This window comes from Eurosta solidaginis, chromosome 3, assembly GCF_040869045.1.
Source record: "Eurosta solidaginis isolate ZX-2024a chromosome 3, ASM4086904v1, whole genome shotgun sequence".
In the NCBI taxonomy this organism is placed as follows: Eukaryota; Metazoa; Arthropoda; class Insecta; order Diptera; family Tephritidae; genus Eurosta; species Eurosta solidaginis.
In genome coordinates, this window is record NC_090321.1 from 54,202,414 (window position 1) to 54,226,807 (window position 24,394).

At 35.8% G+C, this 24,394-nt stretch overlaps 1 protein-coding gene across 18 annotated transcripts in view; it reads right to left on the reverse strand.

Moving 5' to 3' along the window:
- The window catches only part of LOC137243734 (uncharacterized), an 815,214-nt gene that overhangs the window by 132,505 nt on the left and 658,315 nt on the right, over window positions 1–24,394 (reverse strand). For 13 of the 18 annotated variants that reach the window (XM_067771770.1, XM_067771767.1, XM_067771768.1 and 10 more), the window contains 2 exons: window positions 13,447–14,605; window positions 7,442–8,192 (listed from right to left, as the gene is read on the reverse strand). In XM_067771770.1, the coding sequence (XP_067627871.1) occupies window positions 7,442–7,982 (541 nt within the window). In that variant the 5' untranslated portion in view covers window positions 7,983–8,192; window positions 13,447–14,605. The remainder of the gene's footprint in view (window positions 1–7,441; window positions 8,193–13,446; window positions 14,606–24,394) is intronic. The other 5 variants (XM_067771762.1, XM_067771759.1, XM_067771758.1 and 2 more) reach the window with 5 other exon arrangements.

Here is a 24,394-nt window from a genome sequence, read left to right on the forward strand (position 1 = left end):
AAAATAAAACAAAATGAAATAAAATAAAATAATAAATAAAAATAAAAGGAAGAGTAGGTGCATCGTATAAGGTCTCACACCTCCTCTATATGAACGATATTAAGTTATACGCAGGGTCCGAGCGGCACATGAATGAGCTCCTTCAAATAACCGAAGATATCTCACGAGATATTTGTATAAAATTTGGGCTAGATAAATGTAACAGACTGATTTTTCAGCACGGAAATGTAGTAATGCATAATTTTCCCTTAGCTAATAAGGAAAAAATAGATGCATTAGAAGCAGATGAGTCCTATAAATACCTAGGTTATATGCAGGCCAGAAGAATACATCATAATGTCATGATACAGAACATCACTGACTGCTTCCTAGATAGAACAAGATCACTCCTAAAATCCGGTCTTAATGACAGGAATTTATTTAAGACAATAAACACGTTAGCGATACCAAAGCTAACGTATAGTTTCGGAGTATTAAAATGGTCTGGCACGCAGTTGGAAGGTGTTAAAAGAGCGCCTCGAATACTGCTCACAAAATGCGGAGCACATCACCCGAAATCTGCAGTGGAGAGAATAAAAATATCTAGAAATCTAGGAGCGCGTGGCTTGATAGATACCCAACATCTTTGTAAAAAACTGATCGCAAACCTACGCCAGTATTTCTTAGAGCAGAACACAGCACTACACCAAGCTGCATGCGGAGCGGATAAAAACTACACGCCTTTAAACCTGTTTAATCTCGACATACAGAATGAAGAAAGCGGTTCTATTCTTACAGCACGACACATTGATGAATGGAAAATGAAAACATTGTTTGGCAGACACTCCCATTCATTAAGCCAACCAGGGATCGATCGCGTTGCTTCAAACCTATGGCTGAATGATTCAGGAATCTTTATGGAAACTGAGGACCTCATGATAGCAATACAGGACCAATTCATCGCCACAAAAAATTACTTAAAGTGCATTGTACGCGCTGAAATAGACAGTGACAAATGCAGGAAGTGCCAAAAGCAGTCGGAAACAATACAGCACATAACAGGAGCTTGCTTTATGCTCGCAGCCACAGACTATTAAGCACGATATAACAACGTAGCGAAAATCGTTCACCAGCGCTTGGAAATCTGTACGAATCTGCTTACATAAGAGGTCCCGTATTATAAATATACTCCCTTGGCAGTGCTAGAAAGTGGCGAATATAAACTATACTGGGACCGCACTATACTTACAGATAGAAGTATACCTCATAACGGGCCGGATATAGTCCTATTAGAAAAGAAAGAAAAAAAATAAATGAAAGGCGCGATAACCTCCGAAGAGATTTAAGGCCGAGCTTCTCTACCAATTTGCGTCGTGCTCATTTTAATTTTTCCTACAAATTGGCGGGACGGGCCCTACTTGTTTTATGCCGACTCCGACCGGCATCTGCAAGGCAGATGAGTTTTCACTGAGAGCTCTTTATGGCAGAAATACATTCGGAGTGCTTGCCAAACACTGCCGAGGGGCGATCCCGCTTCGAAAAATTTTCTTATAATTGAAAAAACTTGTTTCTAAAATTTTGATGTTGCTTTACCTGAGGCGTCGACTTGCTCAGGAGATGAAGCTGTTATGGCACCTTGATAAAGTAAGCATAGAGCCAGTGATCATTTCATCAATAGGCGTGGTACCCAAAACCCTTATGACGACCCTGGAGAAACTAAAATTAGAAGATAAGCTTCTACCTATGCAAAAGGCAGTAATCATCTATCAACAACATCCATTGTTCGTTCGTTTTTAGACATTGACATGTAATTTACAGATTATTATGAGTTTGCCTATGTATATTTAGTATAAATAGCTTTATATGTCTTGTTGTATACAACCGATGTATAATGTATAGCCCAAAGTGGAGCTCAAGGAAGAAACAAAATAAAATAAAACAAAACCAAATTAAATAATACAAAATAAAAACTATAAGAAAATAAAATAGAATAAAATAAAATAAAATAAAATAAAATAAATAATATAAAATAAAATAAAAGAAATATAAATAAAAATAAAAATAATATAATATAAAATAAAATAAAATATAATAAAACAAAATAAAATAAAACAAGTAAGGAAGGCTAAGTTCGGGTGTAACCGAACATTACATACTCAGTTGAGAGCTGTGGAGACAAAGTAAGGGAAATCACCATGTTGTAAAAGGAACCTAGGGTAACCCTGGAATGTGTTTGTATGACAGGTGTATCAAATGGAAGGTACTAAAGAGTATTTTAAGAGGAAGTGGGCCATAGATCTATAGATGGACGCCATTTAGGGATATCGCCATAAAGGTGGACCAGGCCTGACTCGAGAATTTGTGTGTACGATATGGGTATCAAAGGAAATGTGTTAATGATAATTTTAAAAGGGAGTGGGCCTAAGTTCTATAGGTGGACGTCTTTTCGAGATATCGCCATAAAGGTGGACCAGGGGTGACTCTAGAATTTATTTTGTACGATATGGGTAGCAAATAAAAGGTATTAACGAGTATTTTAACAGAGCGTGGGCCTAAGTTCTATAGTTGTACGCCTTTTCGAGACATCGCCATAAAGATGGACCAGGGGTGACTCTAGAATTTGTTTGTACGATATGAGTATCAAATGAAAGGTGTTAATGAGTATTTTAAGAGGGCGTGGGCCTTAGTTCTATATGTGGACGCCTTTTCGAGATATCGCCATACACGTGGACCAGGGGTGACTCTAGAATTTGTTTGTACTATATGGGTATCAAATGAAAGGTGTTAATGAGTATTTTAAAAGGGAGTGGGCCTAAGTTCTATAGGTGGACGCATTTCGGAATATCGTTATAAAAGTGGACCTGGGTTGACTCTAGAATGCGTTTGTACAATGTGGGTGTCAAACGAAAAGTGTAATAAGTGTTTTAAAATGGAGTGGGCATTTGTTCTATGGGTGGACGCCTTTTCGGGATATCACCATAAACGTGGATCAGGGGTGACTCTAGAATGCGTTTGTACAATATGGGTATCAAATGAAAGGTGCTAATGAGTATTTTAAAAGGGTGTGGGCCTTAGTTCTATAGGTGGAAGCCTTTTTGAGATATCGCCATAAAAGTGGACCAGAGGTGACTCTAGAATTTGTTTGTACGATATGGGTATCAAATGAAAGGTGTTAATGAGTATTTTAAAAGGGCGTGGGTCTTAGATCTATAGGTGGACGCCTTTTCGAGATATCTCCATAAAGATAGACCAGGATTGACTCTAGAATTTGTTTGTACGATATGGGTATCAAATGAAAGGTGTTAATGAGTATTTTAAAAGGGCGTGGGCCTTAGTTCTATAGGTGGAAGCCCTTTCGAGATATCGACATAAAGGTGGACCAGGGGTGACTCTAGAATTTGTATATACGATATGGGTACCAAATGAAAGGTGTTAATAAGTATTTTAAAAGTGAGTGGGCCTTAGTTCTATAGGTGGATGCCTTTTCGAGATATCGCCATAAAGGTGGACCAGGGGTGACTCTAGGAATTTTTTGTACGATATGGGTATCAAATGAAAGGTGTTAATGAGTATTTTAAAAAGGCGTGGGCCTTAGATTTATAGGTGGACACCTTTTCGAGATATCGGCATAAAGGTGGACCAGGGGTGACTCTAGAATTTGTTTGTACGATATGGGTATCAAATGAAAGGTGTTAATGATTATTTTAAAAAGGAGTGGGCCTTAGTTCTATATGTGGACGCCTTTTCGAGATATCGCCATAAACGTGGACCAGGGGTGACTCTAGAATGTGTTTGTACGATATGGGTATCAAATTAAAGGTATTAATGAGGGTTTTAAAAGTGGCCCTTAGTTGTATATGAGAAGGCGTTTTCGTGATATCTACCAAAATGTGGACCAGGGTGATCCAGAACATCATCTGTCGGGTACCGCTAATTTATTTATATATGTAATACCACGTACAGTATTCCTTCCAAGATTCCAAGGGCTTTTGATTTCGCCCTGCAAAACTTTTTCATTTTCTTCTACTTAATATGGTAGGTGTCACACCCATTTTACCAAGTTTTTTTCTAAAGTTATATTTTGCGTCAATAGACTAATACAATTACCATGTTTCATTCCTTTTTTCGTATTTGGTATAAAATTATGGCATTTTTTCATTTTTCGTAATTTTCGATATCGAAAAAGTGGGCGTGGTCATAGTCGGATTTCGCCCATTTTTTACACCAATACAAAGTGAGTTCAGATAAGTACGTGAACAGAGTTTAGTAAAGATATATCGATTTTTGCTCAAGTTATCGTGTTAACGGGCGGTCGGACGGACGTACGGACGGACGGACATGGCTCAATCGAATTTTTTTTCGATACTGATGATTTTGATATATGGAAGCCTATATCTATCTCGATTCCTTTATACCTGTACAACCAACCGTTATGCAATCAAAGTTAATATACTCTGTGAGCTCTGCTCAACTGAGTATAAAAACTTTTCTCTAATATCAATAACAAAAAAAATTGTATAAAACAATGTGAGCATGTGTCACTAATTAAATACAGATAATAATACTGATATAATAGTGAAAAGCGGAAATACTGCTTATAAAAGCTTTGCTATAAATCCAATGTTACTAAGCCTTGACAGCGCGCCTATAAGTATTCCACACAATTAGGATTAAAAAAGCATATGGAATTAGTATGGAAATAAATGGTGTATAAAGAAATAGCAAACAAAAAATCAACACTTAGAGGCCAATTGCAAAGCGAGCAGCGGAGCTTTCATATGGCTGAGTGTATAAAGGTATCTGCCTCTACACTAATATGAAGTATGAATGTTGGAGATTTCGAGTTCAACACTCAGCTCGCGAGAAGCCAGCTCATGAAGTAGAAAAATTCAGAAACATGTCCTAGTTACTATCGCCGTTTTTAAATTTTGTAAAATTTTATCTATAATATCAATAACAACAACAATTGTATAAAGCAATATGAGCATGTCTCGCTAATTAAATACCTAAAACAAAAAAACAAACAAAAGAAAAAATAGAAACAAATTAAATAAATGAAAAATTTTAATAAATTCAATTAAGTCACAAAACATGCCAATTTTAAATAAATATACGTAGTCTATGTGAAATCATTACACGAGTAGATGTTTGCGTAACATGTGATCTTAGTTGCTGCCAAAATATGTATCAATAAAAAATTAGCCAATTAAATATTTGCATATATGATTAGTTGACTAATTTGCTAGTTATCCAATTTTGCTATCTTATTTTGACATTGATTTAACACATTAAATGTCATGTAGCGATGCAAATTTTAATTGAGACAGCTAGAACTGATAAAAAATTTCTAGCGAAATAAAATAATATTTTTGTTTCGAAATCCATGAATACTTTATAAGTTAAAACACGAATTTAATAGATGAGGTGTAAAATTGGTATTAATTAGATTTATTGGTGTAATCTCTAGGACTTAGGCAAACTAATCAAAAATTTGTTTATTTAAAAATGTATATATGTAGATTAGGGCGGATCGATTTAGAAATCGCTCATTGCTCTATGAAAACCGTATTCTAGGGATCAAAATAAGAAACTTTGCCGAAGGAACCATACCTCTAAGACGAATTCTGATGTCCCCCAATTTGGGTCGAACTTTTGGGTAGGGGAAATTTTGAAAAATCCCACTTTGACCCATTTAGAGTGCTCCAATCGAGTCCAAATGTATGACCGACCCCCACTTACTTTGGAGGCCCGACCCACCGATGCCAGTGGCACACCCCTGGAACCCCCCTGCGGGTTCACCATACAAACATTTCAAAAAATCGCCGGTTTTGCACTTTACATGAAAAAATCCGCTAAATGGCTATGTGGTAATAAGGCCAATTGACCTTATGGCCGTTAACCTTATGTCACTACACCATCACATTAATGCATTGTCATCGAGCCTTGATAAGTATGCAAAGTTTCAAATTAATCAGACTTCTAGAAACCGGTGAAAATTAAGCTCAAAGATTCCGTTACATACAGGCCAAGCTAACAAAAGCGTGCTAAAAATTAATTTAACTTAGTAATAGAAAAGAAATCAAAAAAAATTATTAGAAATTAGCGTTTTCACAACCCTTTTAAAACCAATGCATCACTGTGATGCATTTGCATGACTGTGGTTTGCACGAGAAAAGCAACAACGGAAAGCGCTCAAAGGGTTTTGGTACGCAACCCACAAATAGGGGTTATTAGCACAATTAATTGCTTCTCCAACCCAAGTGTCATCCTTCCCCACAGTGGTTTATAGAGCACGTGAGGCTCTGGCAAGGTTCCTCAGCGGAGGGAAGGAGCTGAATGATCTAGAAGGGTAAAAGTGATCGTATCAATTCGTTCCCAAAATGCTCGGGTTAGTAACTTAATGATGCCAGATTCCGGAACGTACCGGATAAATACCTGGACGATCAACATCAATTAAGCTCCTAGTAGCCTACAGGAAGTCCCGTTATCGATCCCAGGAAAAGAAGGAGAATGTTGGCTTTCTGCTGATGTAGCCAAACGCATACCAGTAGCTGATTTCGAGGGTTGAGAATCGTCGACAGTAAACGTTTCGTTTGGCGCAGTGATGATCTATCAAGAGAGGTGTGAGCACAAGGCAAGTTGGCTAACTTGGTAAATAACCCCGCCTCTGTATTTTTGCGCTATATATGAAGTTCCAGGAGGGATGGCGAAGTTGCTGTGCCACTCAGAACTCCATAAGCCAATTTGTGGTTTGATGAAAAGTGCATAGCTTAGCCTTTGCTGCTGGCGCGTTAGTCCGCATTCGGTAGCATGGCTAAAAAGAAGACGTCGGGCGGTCATAATGGCAGTTAACCTTTATTCACTTAATCCAGCGTCAGGGGAATAATTTAGCATAGATCTAGACAGCAATAAGGTGTTCACTTCTACCTTCTTACCACAACCTCCATGAATTACATGCTGCATAATGGTGTCAGCCTGAACGTGACCTTGCACCAGCCTAGGCTTAAAAAGTGCGCTTTCTTCCCCAAAAAGCTGTGCTACAGAGGTGGTGAATAGACTTTAAAGGTATCCGCACCAACGTCTTCATCTAAATGAATGGTGACGCGCGTTCTGGCGACGCCCTTTTCTGCAAAAGAGTTATGTAAGCCTTGAAAACATCCACTTCCATTCGTCTGGACCGGGGGCCAATACTCCAATACTACTTCGAAATGAAAATATATCTATCTATTGGGGCCCTCAATAGCATGGCCTTTGATAAACTTACAATCGACTCACACTATAGAGTCGCGTTTCTATTTTCGGATAAGGAATCAAACTAGCACCGAATTTTCGAAAATGTCAATCAATTACAATAGTACCAAAGTACCATCCAGAAGTTTAAAAAGACATGTGAAGATTACTTCTATATATTTGGAAATATATAAATATTTAACTAAACTAAAAATTGCCTTCATATACTCACCCGTTATAATCCACAATTCGCGCAAACACTCCTCTCTACTTTTAGCTATCGCTGCCGAAGTATTAATGTCCAGTGGCGCTTCGAGTAATGGAAAAATGCAAGCACCCAATATGGAGTAGCCGACAACCAAAGCGACTAGACCGGGTGGAGAGAAAAGTACTTTTAGCAGTAGACCAAAACAATTGCCCAAGAAGGATGTGTCGACGCCGTTTTTGTTGCTAGCAAACTCTCCAGATGCTGTTGTAATCAATTGATATTGTGGTTGAGTGTGTTGCTGATAATGTTGTTGATACAGTTGTGCTACGTTTGTACTATTATTACAGTTATAATGCGTTGTTTGTTTGCTATATTTTTGTTGTTGTGTCTGTTGATGGAAAAGTTGTTGATCTTGAAATTTCACTGTGCCAGTTGCTTGAGCAGCCGTTTGTTTGAATTGTTGTTGCTCAGATACAGCTGTGCGTTTTGTTGATTTTGTTGTTGCATCTGTTGTTGTTGTTTTGCTCGTTGTGGTATTTCGCGGCGACCTCTCAACGTCCGACATTTTACTTGCAATCGCAAATGTTTTTCTTGCATTTGTTCTAAGCACGGCAATCGTCGTCGCCGCCGGCACGGGTACATTTAGACGAGTTACGTGATGTGCCGGACGAACGATACGATTGATGTTAATTAACTCAGTTTGTTCGATTTACTTGATTATTTTTATTGTTCATTGTGCATTCATCACATCTGGAACTTCGACTGTGTATGTTTGCTATTAAAATTCATTGAAATTAAATTTAAATATTAATTGTTGCCGTCAAGATATCAGAAATTGAATGAGTTTATTATTATTTTTTGCATTAATTATAATCAGAGCTGCTCAATCTCTATACACTTATATCACTTTGCTTTCACTTTGCCCTGAATAATAGGTACAGATGCAAACTCACACTTTGAATATAAAAAAAATTTTTAATAGCACTCCCATGTGCCCTCACATAAAAATTCGATTCATATGAAATTGCCTGAATTTCATATGAAAGTGCAAAGAAAAAGCTCTTCCATATGAAGCCAATGCACTTCGGTATGATATTCAAATTTACACTAACAAATTGACACCAAAAAAAATGTCCAAAAATATTGCAGTACTGAGAAAAATTTTAATTTAAAATTCATATATTAATGGCCCCTTAAAATTATTTAAACTTTAAAGTAATTTTTGTATTTAAATATTTTTTTTTTATTTTTAAAAAAGTTTCAGTGTACGTATAATTTTGTATATGCATTGTGATTTGCTCTTCGCTATGAACAATTTGAATAGCCCTGCTTATACATAATTAATAAGTTAAATATTTTGATTTATGAGGTAAGTAATTTAAAATTTTTTTTCTTAGGTAGTTTTTAGAACGCTAATTACAAATATAGAATTTCGGAACACCAGAGTCTTGATATGAAAGCGATGCTTGTGCGTTTCGAACAAGAGGTTTAATTACAACCTCCGAACTGGTAATATTTGGATGCAGAGCGGGACAGCTATTGACCACAGTTGTACAAATTGCGTTCAGGTTCGAGATATATGTCTTTAAATTAATTCATCAAAGGCCGCCACAATTGCAGAACCAACTATTATTGAACCAGTTAGATCTAAAAAAGGATGACAGCTAGCATTTCCTAGGACATTACAAATTTAGAAGGGTAGTTTAAAGCACTGCGACAAAACGGAACTATAACTAGCTATAACTGCGCTAGTGCGGAACTAGTGAGATTCGCTGCAGGGTAGGATTTAGCATGCTGCTGTATTATGGGATAATCTTCTCTGGATTTACCAACCGATAGAAGTCTTATCGCCACTTGAGCCTTACTATGAAAGCGTCTAAAGTGAGTTTAATGCTAAGTTGGGCAGCCTTATAAATGAGATCAGTGTAAGACGAACTACGGATCGGATATGGTAGTAGTTCGTTAGTGCGCATGTATTCATTAAATAAATAAAAAAATATATGGCGCGATAACCTCCGAAGAGATCCAAGCCCGAGCTTGTCTTCTAATTTGCGTAGTGCTCCTCTTGAGTTTCCCTACAAATTGGCCGGACGGGATCTATATGTTTTATGCCGACTCCGAACGGCATCTGCAAGGCAGATGAGTTTTCACTGAGAGCTTTTCATGGCACAAATACACCCGGAGCGCTTGCCAAACACTGCCGAGGGGCAACCCCGCTTAGAAAAATTATCTTCTAATTGAAAAACCTCATTTCCAAAATTTTGATGTTGCTTTGCCCGGGGTGTGAACCCAGGGCATACGGAGTGGTAGGCGGAGCACGCTACCATCACACCACGGTGCCCGCCGCATGTATTCATTACTAAGTTATAAATCAAGTAACTGAATTTTTAGATTCTCACTCCTTCAATAGGCAATACAAAGGCCAACAACATCACCATTAAGGTACTAGCACGACCATCTCGGGTACGATTTAATATGAACTCACTAAACTTTCTAAGCCATACCGCTCCACTATCCCTAGTTAAATGTGGAACTTGGAGTCGCCAGAGAATCATGTGTAGAATACATTCATATTTGTAACAGGATTCACCTCACGTAGGTGATGTCGCTAATTGGTTTGCGGAAGCTATGAAATGCACCTATAAAATCCTTGAATTCCTTTGCAACTGCCCCGTTTTGTAATTAGTATTTTCCTCCCATGTTCCAAGATACTTACACGCAACTCAGCAAACCATGCCCGAAAACTTGAAGGACGCAAACAAATTTTTGGTTTTTAATACATGAGGATGCTAGGAGGCATGTGGGGCCTTTCGCACAAACCCTCTTATTGGGCATTATAAGCAATTGCAAAGTCTATTCTTACTAAGGGACCTTGATTGATGGACAGTCACACAAAAAAGTACGTATACCAAAAAATAAAGAGGGGGTATACAGATCATACGACTCTACAAAAAAAATGTTGTTCTTTGCCTTAAAGTTTATTTCATGATTTTCTATTTTATTATAAACGAAAACAAATAGAAAATACCTTTTTTCGGTATAGAGTTTGCTTTCGTAATATTTATAGTAATAATACTGATGGCGTAGAGTGATAAATAAACAACGATCAGGTCTTTTGTACAAATCTAGAATACCCTAAAATGTCGTCGCGAAAGTGTAGATATGAAGCTGATGCATTTTGTTATATATGTGGACAATTTATTAAAGTTAGAGATATAAAATATGAATTAAATACATCTCTCATCCTCTGTGAAGCCTACGAAGCATATTTTGTGTGTCCTGTTTGGAATCAAGAGAAGACCTGGGTTCCACATGTTACTTGTAGTTATTGTAAAAGATGTTTGGAAGGTAAGCAAATTTTAGTTAAATAGTAAATTAAATAAAGTAGACATATTGATTTATCTTTCTATATTTTAGGTTGGTATCGCGGTGAGAAAAGATCTATAAAATTTGCAACACCGAGAACACTGCTACTTTTGCATTTTGAATCCGAGTAAAAGACTTAGAGGTAAAAATGCAAAACATATCAAATATCCCGATCTCAAATCTTATTCTGCTCCAGTCGCACACGATCTGACACGACCAGTACCAGAGCCACCGAAAAAATTATCGCAGAAAAGTGGCTCATCTCTTAGTTCTTATAAAAGCAATGCCGATAAGGGGTTTTTACTGGCACCAGAACAACCAAAACATCATTTCATCACTTTAGAAGATTTTAATGATTGACTAGAGATTTAAGTTTAACAAAAAGTAAAGCATAGCTTTTAGGCTTTTCTTCGAACAACGTTATCAAGGCCAACGTAATGAAAAATGATGGGATATTTGGGGTTTATTGAGGGCCTATGAACATAAAAGAAAAAGTAAATGTGTACACTTTTAAATCATTTTCCACTTTTATTTTAAGTTACTTCGATATTAAAACTTAATAAAAATATTTTTTTTTAATTGTTTCATTTTCAAGTAAATATTAAAACCAAAAGATTTTGAAAAATTTCGTTCAAGCGGTTTCCTAAATAGGAAAGCAAACTTATTCATGCCATACATTTTTTTTCGTCAAATTACGACCTAAAGAATTGAAATTTAATGCTTTGAAGTCAAAGTCAAATTTTGTGTTGATCCGTGTTATCAATTATTACCATGGCTGAAGGCATAAAAACTACCCCGACAACAGCATGGTATGACATTCTGCCTGCAGCCCCAATAGCCAAAACTATAGCATACGGCTATAGCAGCATAGTGCTATATAATGCAAGGCGAACGGTGTATATGGTCCCCTACCTGAGCTTCGAAAGATATCTTGGGGCCACAATGGAGCTGGAGAATTGGTGCTTGGGTTCGAAACTAGCAGAAAATACTAAACATGGATAAATCGACGATTACCAATTTACGGAAGTGATCGGGTCTGAAGTCTACTCTGTCGATCTAGAAATAAGAAGATTCTACAGGCCGCCAGATCACTAAATATATTTAAATAAAATATATTTATTGTCAGGCGGTGATGAAGGCAACACTGTCGCACTGTACTTCATCAAGAAGTGTCCTGAAATGTAAAGAAGTATTGGAAGATCTTCGGTAAGGCGATCTATGGTGGGTTCGCGGTCTTAAAGGGACATAAGGTAACAAAAGGCCGATTATTAAGAATTCATGAGCTTAACACCGGCTTATAATAATTGAATATTCAATTATTATATTTTTCTAAGAGAAACTGAAAAGAAGGAAAGAAACATTTACTGGCATATTGCGATAGTGCTATTCCGAAAACAGCCACGAATTCATCGTCAGGCAATTTCGTAAAGTTATCAAAGGTTTTACCGAGATTCGAACCGCGAATCACACGATGAAACTACAGTTGCCTTAACCACTAGGCTATCCTGCTTGTATTTGTCTTCTTGCTTAATTCAGTTTATCTTATTTCTACACTAACAACACAACTGAGACATTTGGCCTCTATTAATTTGTGTGTATGTAGATTTATTTTTTTTAAAGTTTCTTTTTCGTTGCGAATGAGAAATTTTGTAAACTCGGGCTCAGTTTTACATATTTATGTTTGTTTGTTTTGATGGTGACTTCAATTTATACTTATTAAGAATTCATGAGCGATTAGTTGGCAAAGGAGGGTGTAGGACTCGGTAGGGAGAAACAAAAAGGAGAGAGGAGTTGCATATGACCAATAAAACAAGAAATACGTGGACGGAAGCGGGAGCTCAAAAAGTGGCTCATATCTCTAATGAGAGTAATTTTAAGGCTCACGATGGACTTGCTGCCTCACGATGGACTGCCTTCTGGCGTCACTTTCCTATAAATTAGGCTTCGTTCATAAAAACAGATGTTGGAAGCGCAAGCTACAGGTAGAAGCAGTTTAGCACGTTCTGCGTTCATGTCCTGCGCTTGTGAGGTAAAGATACATTACTAGGGGCGGCAGCTATTAAACTAAGTCCTGGAAAGCTTTGACTATTTGCCAAGAGGCCGGAGCTATTTTAATACGTAAGTCCTAGCACCTGATTGGGGTTTTCGATTTGGTCTCCGACAAATTCTGTTAACACTTTGGCCACATTTAGTCTATGTGAGGTCGTGCAGAAGCTTATACCATAACAACATCAGATGAAGCGGCTCTGGGAGTGTTCGAGAGAAAAGTTCTTCGAAAGATTTATGAACCTCTACGCATTGGCGATGGCGAGTACCGAAGAAGATTTAACTATGAGCTGTATGAGCTCTACACAGACACCAAGATAGTCCAGCGAATTAAAACACGACGGGTTCGCTGGCTAGGCTATGCTATGCGAATGAAAGATTACGCCGGCTAAGAAAGTGTTTCTATCGGGACCCGCCTATGGAAGCAGAGAAAGAGTGCTGGAAGAACCAGGTGGAAAATGATTTAAACTTCCTTTGTTATGACCAATTGGCGCCAGTTAAGCGCTAATTATGTAAGTAAGTAAGTGGTCTTTACGGACCGGACAGTTTAACCAAACCTAACCTAATACAAAAAATTATTTATAATCAAATTTTCCTATTTAAAAGGCTCGACTTACTATTTTTCATCGATTTTATTATTTTTATATCATTCTGAATAACTCTTTTCTGTTTATGCTTTGTCATTCACCATTCAACACAACCACCTACAACTGTTTACGCAAAAAAATACTTCCGTTCAACGTCTGCTGCAACTGTCATATACCAACGTGTTAATTGTCATTTTAGCCACACGGAAGTGTTTACGTCAACACTTCATTTAATTTTTACCCTCACTCTGGCAGTCAACTTTACCCACTGACTCAATCTTCTATAAGCACACACAACACCCAATTCAATTCAACACTTAAGCACTAGACCATAGAAATTTTGTTGTAGTATTACTGTTTGTTGTTGCTGTTAGTTTTTACACTCATTTCATTATCTTGTTGTTGTTGTTTTTATTTAAATTTTTATTTTTGTTGTTTGTTTTTGCCTTTGCTTTATAACTACAGCTGACTTGGAATTTGTTGGCAAAGTGCCATCATGCTTGCTACCCCAATTTAAACACTTCCTACACACTTAACAACAACAAGAGGAGCTCAACGCACTTATTGTCACAACTCTTGCATTCACACATACGCGCGCACAGTTGCAAGTTATTTGATTGTTGTTAATGTGCGACAGCATTGTCCTGTTGAACTTTGCTTTTATTGTTTTTTGTTGAATTTTTTTTAACTGCAATCGTTTGCTTCCAAATGTTGTGTTTTGTTTTTATTTTTTTCATTCGCAACAGCAACTTTTGTTAAATTACACTTTAATATCATTTGGCGCGCCCATCCGCCTCTCCGCCTCTTTGAATCACGTACAGTGTGAAGTAAACGCTCGGTAGGTAAGAACGACGCAGTTGATGACGTTGACGCCTGCTGTCACACTTCCTGTTGTTGTCAACATTTCTTGGCTATAATCTGTTGTTGACTTACTTGCAGGCGTTTCTGTTGTAGTTTTGTTGTTGCATCGCTTACTTTTATTATTCATCGTGTTGCTGTTATTATTGTTGTGCAAATGGCTTTCAATTCTTTGTCTGTTAGCATTTGTCTTTAGCATTTCTTTTTTCTTATTTTCATTTAAGTTTTGCTCCAATTTTATATTCGTTTCCTTTACCATTTCATTCTCTACTCGTATTGTTGCAGGATTTTCCTCTTTCGGTTTTAATTTTATGTTTTCTTCCTGTAAAACCTGGAATTTAAAAGAAAAAAAGTTTGGTAAATAGTTTTTGTACCTAAAGAAATTTTAGATTTTTATTAAGTAATTCTGGAGTCATTGCTACTTAAACACAACAAAAGTAAGTTCAATGCACCTATATATAAAAATCAAATTCTGTGTGTGTGTGTTGGGTTCTCTATCGAAACGTATTTCCCGCACTTCAATCATCACCAAATTTTGGCTATATGTTCCTTCGATTAAGACGACGGTTTTTAATATTTCAGAACTAAGAATTTTAAATTTAATTTTTTTTCAATTTCACGTGCGCCACTGGGTGGTGCGACAAATTTTGTATGTCAGCAAGTTACTCATACGTCATGTATGTACTTAAGTGCAGAACTTTTGTTTGGTCATAGCATTGAATTCAAAAAAGTTAAAGCTATTACATTGAGTGATTTAAAAGTTTTTATTAAATTTAAGCATTCCATTGCAAAAATAACTGTCTATATGAGATGGGAGACAAAATGTGTGCTTAATTAAGTTATGAGATTTTGAGTATGAATTGTGTGTGACAAAATAATATTTGAAAAATAAAGCAAGCAATGATAATTTAGAAGAATAAGGGATCTAAGAAAAAAGTAGGAGAGAGGTAGAGGGTGTAAAAAAGAAGAGGAAGAGATAAAGAGATGATAAAGGGTAAGAATGAGAATACATTTGGAAGAAGATCAATAAAATCTTATATATTGATTGCTTGACTTTAAGTAATGGGAAGGAATGCGTTAAAATACACCTTCTTATTTAGATTAGTATCTGCCCAACCCGAGCAGCGCCGGGTACCCTGCTAGTCTGCTATAAGGCGGAATGTAAAAGATTACAGGTTACTAAAACCGATCCACAACAACGGCGATCCCGCAAACCGCGCCAATTACCGCGGCATCAGCCTGCTTAGTATCGCGTATAAGAATTTATCTATCGCACTGTGCGAAAGACTGACGCCCATAGTTAACGAACTGATTCAATCTTAGAAGTGTTGCTTCCGACATGCTACTACTACTAGTACTATCGATCAGATCTTCACGATGCATAAGATCATGAAGAAGACACACGGTAAGCGAATCGACACTCACCATCTTGTCGTCGACTTCACAGTAGCATTTGACAGCGCGAAAAGAAGTTGGTTGTATGATGCTATGTCTGGATTTAAGTTCACTGCAATGTTAATAAGAATATGCCATAGGATGTTGAGCAACACCAACAGCTCCGTAATGATTGATCCTCTCCGAGCCATTCAAACCCAATGGAGGCTTATATCTTGCGATTTATGCGATTTCCCCTCACGATGAATAAAAACCACGCTCCAGAAGTCGCTTATCATACCTACCCTGATGTGTGGCTCGGAATCATTGATGGTGTCGAAAAAAATTAGATGGCTCCTGGAGTGTTCGAGAGAAAAGTTTTCCGGAAGATGTGTGGCCTTGTTCGGGTTGTCGACGGTGAGTATGCACTAAAAAAAAAGTATCACTATCATTTTAATATATGATGTGCAAAAATGAAACTATAAACGGTATTATTTTCGTGGTATCAATGTAACGATTAATATTATAAAAAGTATAATTAAGAGTATCAATTTTGTATCTTGACTATTGATTGGCCCGTGGAAAATATTTGTTTCGCCCTTAAAATGTATCAAAATGATAACTGTATAAATTTCCTAGTTTCATTATGATAATATTTAATACTAGATTGATTATAAAACGCATTACATTTGTATGTAGTCTATTAACTTGACAAATACAAGTATCAAACAAATATTTCGAAAATGTCAATAACATAAAATCATTGATGACGAAAAAAAGATAAGCAACTATTGCACATTGATGCCTAGATGTCATCGCCTTGATAATAACTTTTCTTTGAGTGTGGAAGCAGGTATATTGATGAACTGCATGAGCTTTACACAGATATCACGACAGTGTATGTTTCGCTGGATAAGTCATGTTATGCGAATGGACGAAGACACTCCGGCCAAGTATTCGACACCGCAGTTTGGAAGCAGAGGAAGAGCGGAGACCTCCACTGGGTTGGGAGAGGCAGTTGGAGAAAGACGCCTAAAATCGCTTAGGCCGTTAAGCGCCAATTAATGATGATTGAAGGATCACATTGGAATGGAAAGAGTCGGCTTATTATCGATAGCGAATTATTATCGTTGAGATATCGGTTTTTTTATCGGCTTGTTATCGCAGAGTCAAAGGTTTCAAGTACAGATGTGTTATCGATTATATATCAAAATTAAACCCGTATCTGTTGCATGAAAACCCGATAAATTTTTGCTTAAAACCCGATAACTTGCCAATAATAAATTGGTAACACTCTGATAAGAAACCAATAACTTTTGGAGAACATATAAATTACCTTTTCATAATAAATCCCTAACTTTTCCATAATAAATCGATACATTCTTGATAATAAAACAATAACAAATCGAAAGGTTTTTGATAATAAATCGATTATTTTTCAAAAAAGGTTCAATATCAAATAGATAAGATACTTATAAGAACATGGCGACACTCCGATAACTAATCGATATATTTTTTCATAACAAATCAATAACTGATAATATATCGATAACTTTTTGCCAAACAATCGATAACTTTTGGATAATAAATCGGTTATTTTTCTATAAAAATGTATCATTTTTGATGAAAAAACAGTAACTCTTCGATTAAAAAACGATAACTTTTCGATAAAATGTTATATTGCCATATGAAGTCGATACATAGTCGACAAACATCGATCATTTTTTGATAGCATTTCGATAAAGTAAGTCGAGAACAAACCGACAGATTGTCTATAGAAATTCGATGGCACATTGATAACTTTTGTTCACGATAGCAAGTTTATGAAATATTCATAACAAATCGATAACTCATCTATACCTTGACGATAACACTGCTGTAACAAATTACTTGCTTGCTTTGTTTACATATAAAAAATACTTCAAAAACCCGTATAGGTACTAGTAAATCTCTGCTCTATTATTGGAACACTTATCGACTTACTCTTAATAATTTCGAAATTATTTCGGTACTGGGAATAATTTCGAGACTGTTTTCGGGATTTATGGTTATTGTGTGCAGGACCATTTTGAGACTCTTTCGAGATTATTTAGGAACTATATTCGGTTTGTTTCGGGATTGCATTTGCACTGATTTCAGGCTTACTTCGGAGTCATCGTATCATCTTGACACTACTTGGGTCACGAATTTGAAACTTTTTCTCGCTAATATCGGGACTACATTCTAGATAACTTTGGGATCATCTGACGATTGTTGTGAAGATCGTAAAGAGTTTATTTTTAAAAGTTTGCAGTAGCGCTTTAGGTATTAATTTCGGCTGTTTTGGGATTGTATCCGGATAAATGTCGAAATTAAATTATCTCTGAAATATTTCAAGACTATGCACGGAATATTTCCGAATGGTTTTCGGATCGTTTTCGAAATAAAAAAAAAATAAATGTAAGGCGCGATAACCTCCGAAGAGATCTGAGGCCGAGCTCCTCTTCCAATTTGCGTCGTGCTCCTCTTGATTTTCCCTACAAATTGGCCGGACGGGACCTACATGATTTTATGCCGACTCCGAACGGCATCTGCAAGGCAGACGAGTTTTCACTGAAAGCTTTTCATGGCAGAAATACACCCGGAGCGCTTGCCAAACACTGCCGAGGGGCGACCCCGCTTAGAAAAATTTTCTTCTAATTGAAAAACCGTATTTCTAAAATGTTTGATGTTGCTTTGCCCGGGGTTTGAATCCAGGGCATCCGGTGTGGTAGGCGGAGCACGCTACCATAACACCACGGTGGCCACGTCGTTTTCGAAATATTTGGAGATAATCTAGAAAATTTTTTCGGCAGAATTCTGGTATTGGTTTCGTGATAATTTGGTTACTGTTGAAACCATTTCAAAGCTCTGGATAATTTCAAGGCTTTACTTGTAACATTTCGGAATTTTTGTACTTATTTGGAAAGTTTTTTGAACGATATCGCAACTGCTTTTTGGATAGTTTTAAATACTGTCTTTGGATTGTTGTAACAATCATATGGGAATTTTGAAACCATCTTCGAATAATTTCAAAACTTTCATTGGAACATTCGCGAATCGTTTTCTGATCATTTCGAAATTATATCTTGATCTTCTCGCTGTTACTTTAAGAATTTTTTGGTGGTAGTTTTCCGGTCATACTGGATTATTCTAGGGACTCGATTTCGAAAATCTTCTGAGATAATTTTACGACCATTTCCAGATCATTGCGATACTAGTTCGGAGCCCTTTCCGATCAATTTCCGGACATTTTCGAGAATATTTTGGAATAAATTAGTACAGTTCCATTCTGGACTATTACTTTTTTCTATCGAGGCTGATTTTAAGATTAGCTCGGGACTATCTTCTGACTGTGTTACTTTACAATATTTTTTTATTAAATTTCGAGACAATTTTGGGATTTCTTCAAATATATATCTCGAATGTTTTTCGTTTTCTCTCAGCATCATTTTGAAGCTCTTTCGGGAATATTTCGGGATTATGTCTGGATTGCTTCGTATTGCCTCGATAGTTCGGGACTATTAGTGGCTCATATCGGTACTTTTTTTTTGATCATTTAGGGCCAATCTCCGGACAGTTTTGAGCACCATGTTGGGAGTATTTTGTGGTAGTTTCTGAATTTTTTAGTTTTTGTTTTCGCAAATTTCAGCGATGTTGTTTTAAATATTATTAGATCAATTTGGGACGTTAAAATATGATTTCGGCATTGTTTTATGGAGTATTCTAGATACTTCGAAACTATCTTCATGACGTTGTAGAATTGTTTTCGTTATAATTTAACGACAATTTCTAGATTACATATGCGCTTTTCGGGACTGTTTTAAGTTTTTTTTCTGTCGAATTTTTAGTAATTTCGCGATAGCTTAGAGAGCTGCATCTTTGAACCAAGCTTATAGTTCTATGAGAAAGGCTATATTTTGGACCGAAAATTATTCTGTATAGGACGATCGAGACATTTGGATATTTAATCCAGTTATACAAAGAACGTTTTTATTTTTGTTTTATCTACTTTTCATTTTAATATTCTTCAAATAGTTTTTTTTTTTAATTACATTCATGCTGTCTCCACCATTTATGCTGAAAGCATTTACTTTCTCTCAACTTTTTGCGCTTTCCCTAAAATTCTAACACAAACAGCAACAAGAACAAGAAAAAAATTTATTAAACGCAATGCAAGCAATAGTGAGTAATGGCAGTTATGAGCATCGTTGGACAACAAACCAAGCAACTAACCAACTATTTAATAGACAGAGAGGCAGATACTAACAAACTGTATGACCAAATGCGTCGGATGTGTTGGAAATGTGATTAAAATTATGTGAAAACTAGGAAATGATAAGAAAAAATGTAGCGAAAGAAAACTGCCAGAAAAGAAAACTTCGCAATATTATAAAAATTGCATTTAATGCTGGAAGGCTTCAACAAGGATTAAAACCTTTTCAAAGTTTACTGGTGTGAAGCATTTACATATTGACACCAACACAAATCGTATAAAGTGCGAAAAGAGAATAGTTCAAGAAGGAAATTAAAAATAAGAGTTTATGAAAATAGTGGAATAAACTTTGCTTTTTCAACATTTCGTTTTACAATAACTGTGACTATTTGAATTCGATTTGCTGAGAGGCTGAGAGAGCTATTAACAACAAGTAAGGAAGACCAAGTTCGGGTGTAACCGAACATTACATACTCAGTTGAGAGCTTTGGAGACAAAATTGCCTTTTTCATGGATACACACAAATGGTAATACTAAAGCAATTTGCCTTTGCTATCTTTCTTCAGCTATCAGTTCGTTTTATTTGAATATTTTTTTCTTAATATTTAAAGGGTATTTTAAAAGAGAGTGTGTCTTAATTCTATAGGTGGACGCTTTTTCGAGATATCGCCATAAAGGTGGACCAGGAGTGATTCTAGAATGTGTTTGTACGATATGGGTATCAAATTAAAGGTACTAATGAGGGTTTTCAAAGGGAGTAGCCCATAGTTGTATATATGAAGGCGTTTTCGAGATATCGATCAAAATATGGAACCAGAACATCATCTGTCGGGTACCGCTAACTTATTTATATATGTAATAACCCGAGCTGTATTCCTGCCATGTTTCCAAGGGTTTTTGATTACGCCCTGCAGAACTTTTTCATTTTCTTCTACTTAATATGGTATGTGTCACAGCCATTTTACAAAATTTTTTCTGAACTTATATTTGTCGTCAAAAAACCAATTTAATCACAATGTTTTGTCCCTTTTTTCATATTTCGTATAGAATTATGGCATTTTTTTCATTTTTCCAAACTTTCGATATCGAAAAAGTGGGTGTGGTCATAGTCGGATTTCGCCCATTTTTAATACCAAGATAAAGTGTGCTCACATAAATACATGAACTAAGTTTAGTAAAGATATATCAATTTTTGCTCAAGTTATCGTGTTAACGGCCGAGCGGAAGGACAGACGGCCCACTTTGTATAAAAACTGGGGTTGGCTTAAACCGATTTCGCCCGTTTTCACAGAAAAGAGTTACCGTCATAGAGGCTATGCCTTTAAAAAATTTCACAAGGATTGGTAAATTTTTGTTCGACTTATGGCATTAAAAGTATTCCAGACAAATTAAATGAAAAAGGACGGAGCCACGCCCATTTTGAAATATTATTTTATTTTTGTATTTTATTGCACCATATCATTAGTGGAGATGAATGTTGACATAATTTACTTATATCCTGTAAAGATATTAATTTTTGCTAATTTTTATTTAGACCATATATAGGAGTAACGTTCCTGCCAAATTACAGCTTGGAAATTTTTTAAATTACACTCTTTTAAAAGTGGGCGGTGCCACGCCCATTGTCCAAAATTTTACTTATTTTGTATTCTGCGTCATAATTTCAACTCACCTACCAAGTTTCATCGCTTTATCCGTCTTTGGTAATGAATTATCGACTTTTTCGGTTTTTCGAAATTTTCGATATCGAAAAAGTGGGCGTGGTTATAATCCAATTTCGTTCATTTTAAATAGCGATCTGAGATGAGTGCCCAGGAACGTACATACCAAATTTCATTAAGATACCTGAGCATTTACTCAAGTTATCTTGTTCCCGGACAGACGGACGGACGGACATGGCTAAATGAATTCCTTTGTTGGCCCATATCATTTTGATATATAGAAGTATATATCTATCCCGATTAGTTTATGCCGTTACGGGGTACACTTATGCGAACAAAATTAATATAATCTGTGAGCTCTACTCAACTGAGTATAAAGAGGTGATGAAAGTTGTGGGAAAAATTGAATGTTACAAACAAGTTATTGAATAATAAAGAAAAGTTGATACAACAACAAAGCCTTGATAGCGAGTTAAGCTGAAGCATGTTGCTACGCTACTTAAAACGATACCTAGGCAATTTTGAGTACAGCAGAGAACAGAAAAATAGGAGTAGCAATTTATTACAAGTTTCGTCAGTTAAATTATTGTTATATTATTTTTTTCGGTATTTTAAGAAAAACTACTATGAACTAAAATTATACAAACACATTTCGAAAAAACTCGAAAATACGAGATAATTTTAAACTAATTTCTTGTTGTTCGCTGAATGTTTTTAAGTATACATTTTCGTACCCCAATCAATTTTAGTTTGCAAAGCAATTTTGAAAATGTTTTCGAAAAAATTCCATCAATTCTCCAAGAAAATTTCGAACTATATTTTTGATTTTTGGTGTCGCGTAAAATTTTTTTGACCAATCAATTCTATACTGCAAATAAATTTAGAAAATGTTTTCGAAAATTCGGAACTTCGAATTTATTTTAATTTGCGGTTTCGTAGTCCGATCAATTTTAGTGTTCCTACCAATTTCGAAAATATTCGAGAAAATGTCCAACTATTTTTTTTGAGTTCACTGAATTTTTTAGAACATACAGTTTCGTAGTCCAATCAATTAAAGTGTGAAAACAAAGTTCGGAAGTACTTTGAAAAAAATTCGAGAAAATTTCAAAGCTATTTTTTGTAGTCCCCTAAATTGTTTTGAGTGTGCAGTTTCGTAGCTCAGTCAATTTCAGTTTGCAAACCAATTATGAAAATATCTTCGAAAAACTTGAGAAGATTTTCAAATGTTTTCGTGTGGCCTGAATTTCTTTGAGTTTGCAGTTTCGTAGTGCAATCAATTTTAGGTTGCAAACCAATTTCGAAAGTGTTTCCGAAGAAATTCCACAAAAATCGAGCTATTTATTTGGAGTCTCCTAAATTTTCTTGGGTATGTATTTTCGTAGCTCAATTTTTAGTTTTTCGAAAAAGTTTTCCAAAAAATTTCAGAAAATGTCGAGTTTTTTTTTCGGAGTCCCCTGATTTATTTGAGTATGCAGTTTCGTAGTGCAATCAAATTTAGTCTGCAAACCAATTTTGAAAATGTTTTCGAAAAAATCGGGAACGCTTTGATACATTTTTTTTTGGAGTCCCCTGAATTTGTTAGAGCATGCAGTTTCGTAGTCCAATAATTTTCGTAGTCCAATTTTAGTTTGGCAACTAGTTTTGAAAAGGTTTTCGAAAAAGATCGCAAAATTTGAGAAAAAATTTTAATAATTTTTTAAGGTATGCAGTTTCTTAGCGCAATCAATTTTAATTTGTTAACAAATTTCGAAAATTTCAAAATTTCAAGAAAACTTGTCACTATTTTTTTAGTGTCGCCTGAACTTTTTGAGATGCAGATTCGTGGACCAATCAAATTTTTGTTTCCGAACCAATTTTGAAAATATTTTCAAAAATATTTGGGAAAAGTACCAACTATTTTTTGGTGTCACCCGAATTGTTTCGAGTATTCAGTTTCGTAGTCCAATCAATTTTAGTCTGCAAAACACTCTCGAAAATGTTTTCTAACAAACTCGAGAAAATTTCGATCTGTTTTTATTTTTTGAGTCCTCTTAATTTTTGGAGGGTGTGATAGCTCAATCAGTTGTGAACTGACAAAGTACAAATTATATGTAGGTCTCTCAAAATTCGCATTGTTTTTTTTTTTATTATTTTCCGCTTGCTGTTTTAGATTTTACTTCATACGAAGAGTCAACAATTTTTCCAAAATGGAAGAAAATCTGAAACACCGTTCGAAAAAAAATTTTCAAAAATCAATACAAAGATAGACAGACCCATATTTTGTACTTTGTGAGTCCAAAATTGATTGGGCTACAAAAGTGCAAACCCAAAAAACTCGTTCTGATAAAAAGATAGACATTTTCTTCAATTTTCGAACATTTTTTCGAAATTGGTGTGCGTAGTTTCAGTTACAGAGGAGTTTTTTCTCAAAATTCTGTTTCTACTTTTCTGTTCGCTGCTGTATGTGTGTATTCGAGGTCAAATCTTGAATTATAGTTTAAGAGAAAAAAAGTGAAAATTGTCAGTGTGACATCGTGCAACCAACCATAATATCCATTGCTATTAACTCATCCAAATGATTATAATTAAATTGTTTTGTCTTGTCGCTACGAAAGTTTTTCATAATTACGAAAATGACAACCAGTGCCTATTCGTTGGTTAATGTAAACGTTATAAGAGTTTAATGAGTTTGTAGAATTAATATAAAGCAGAGAAGAGCTTATAAATGCATCGACTGTTGATCTTATTAAAAATAGTATAATTAAAAAATTTAAAGTTGAAGAAGAGAAAGCCAATGATATTAAAGTGTTCAGGAGCACGAAGGCAAGAATAGCAGTTGGGGGTGGTTTATACTGAACTTTAGTGTTGTGCT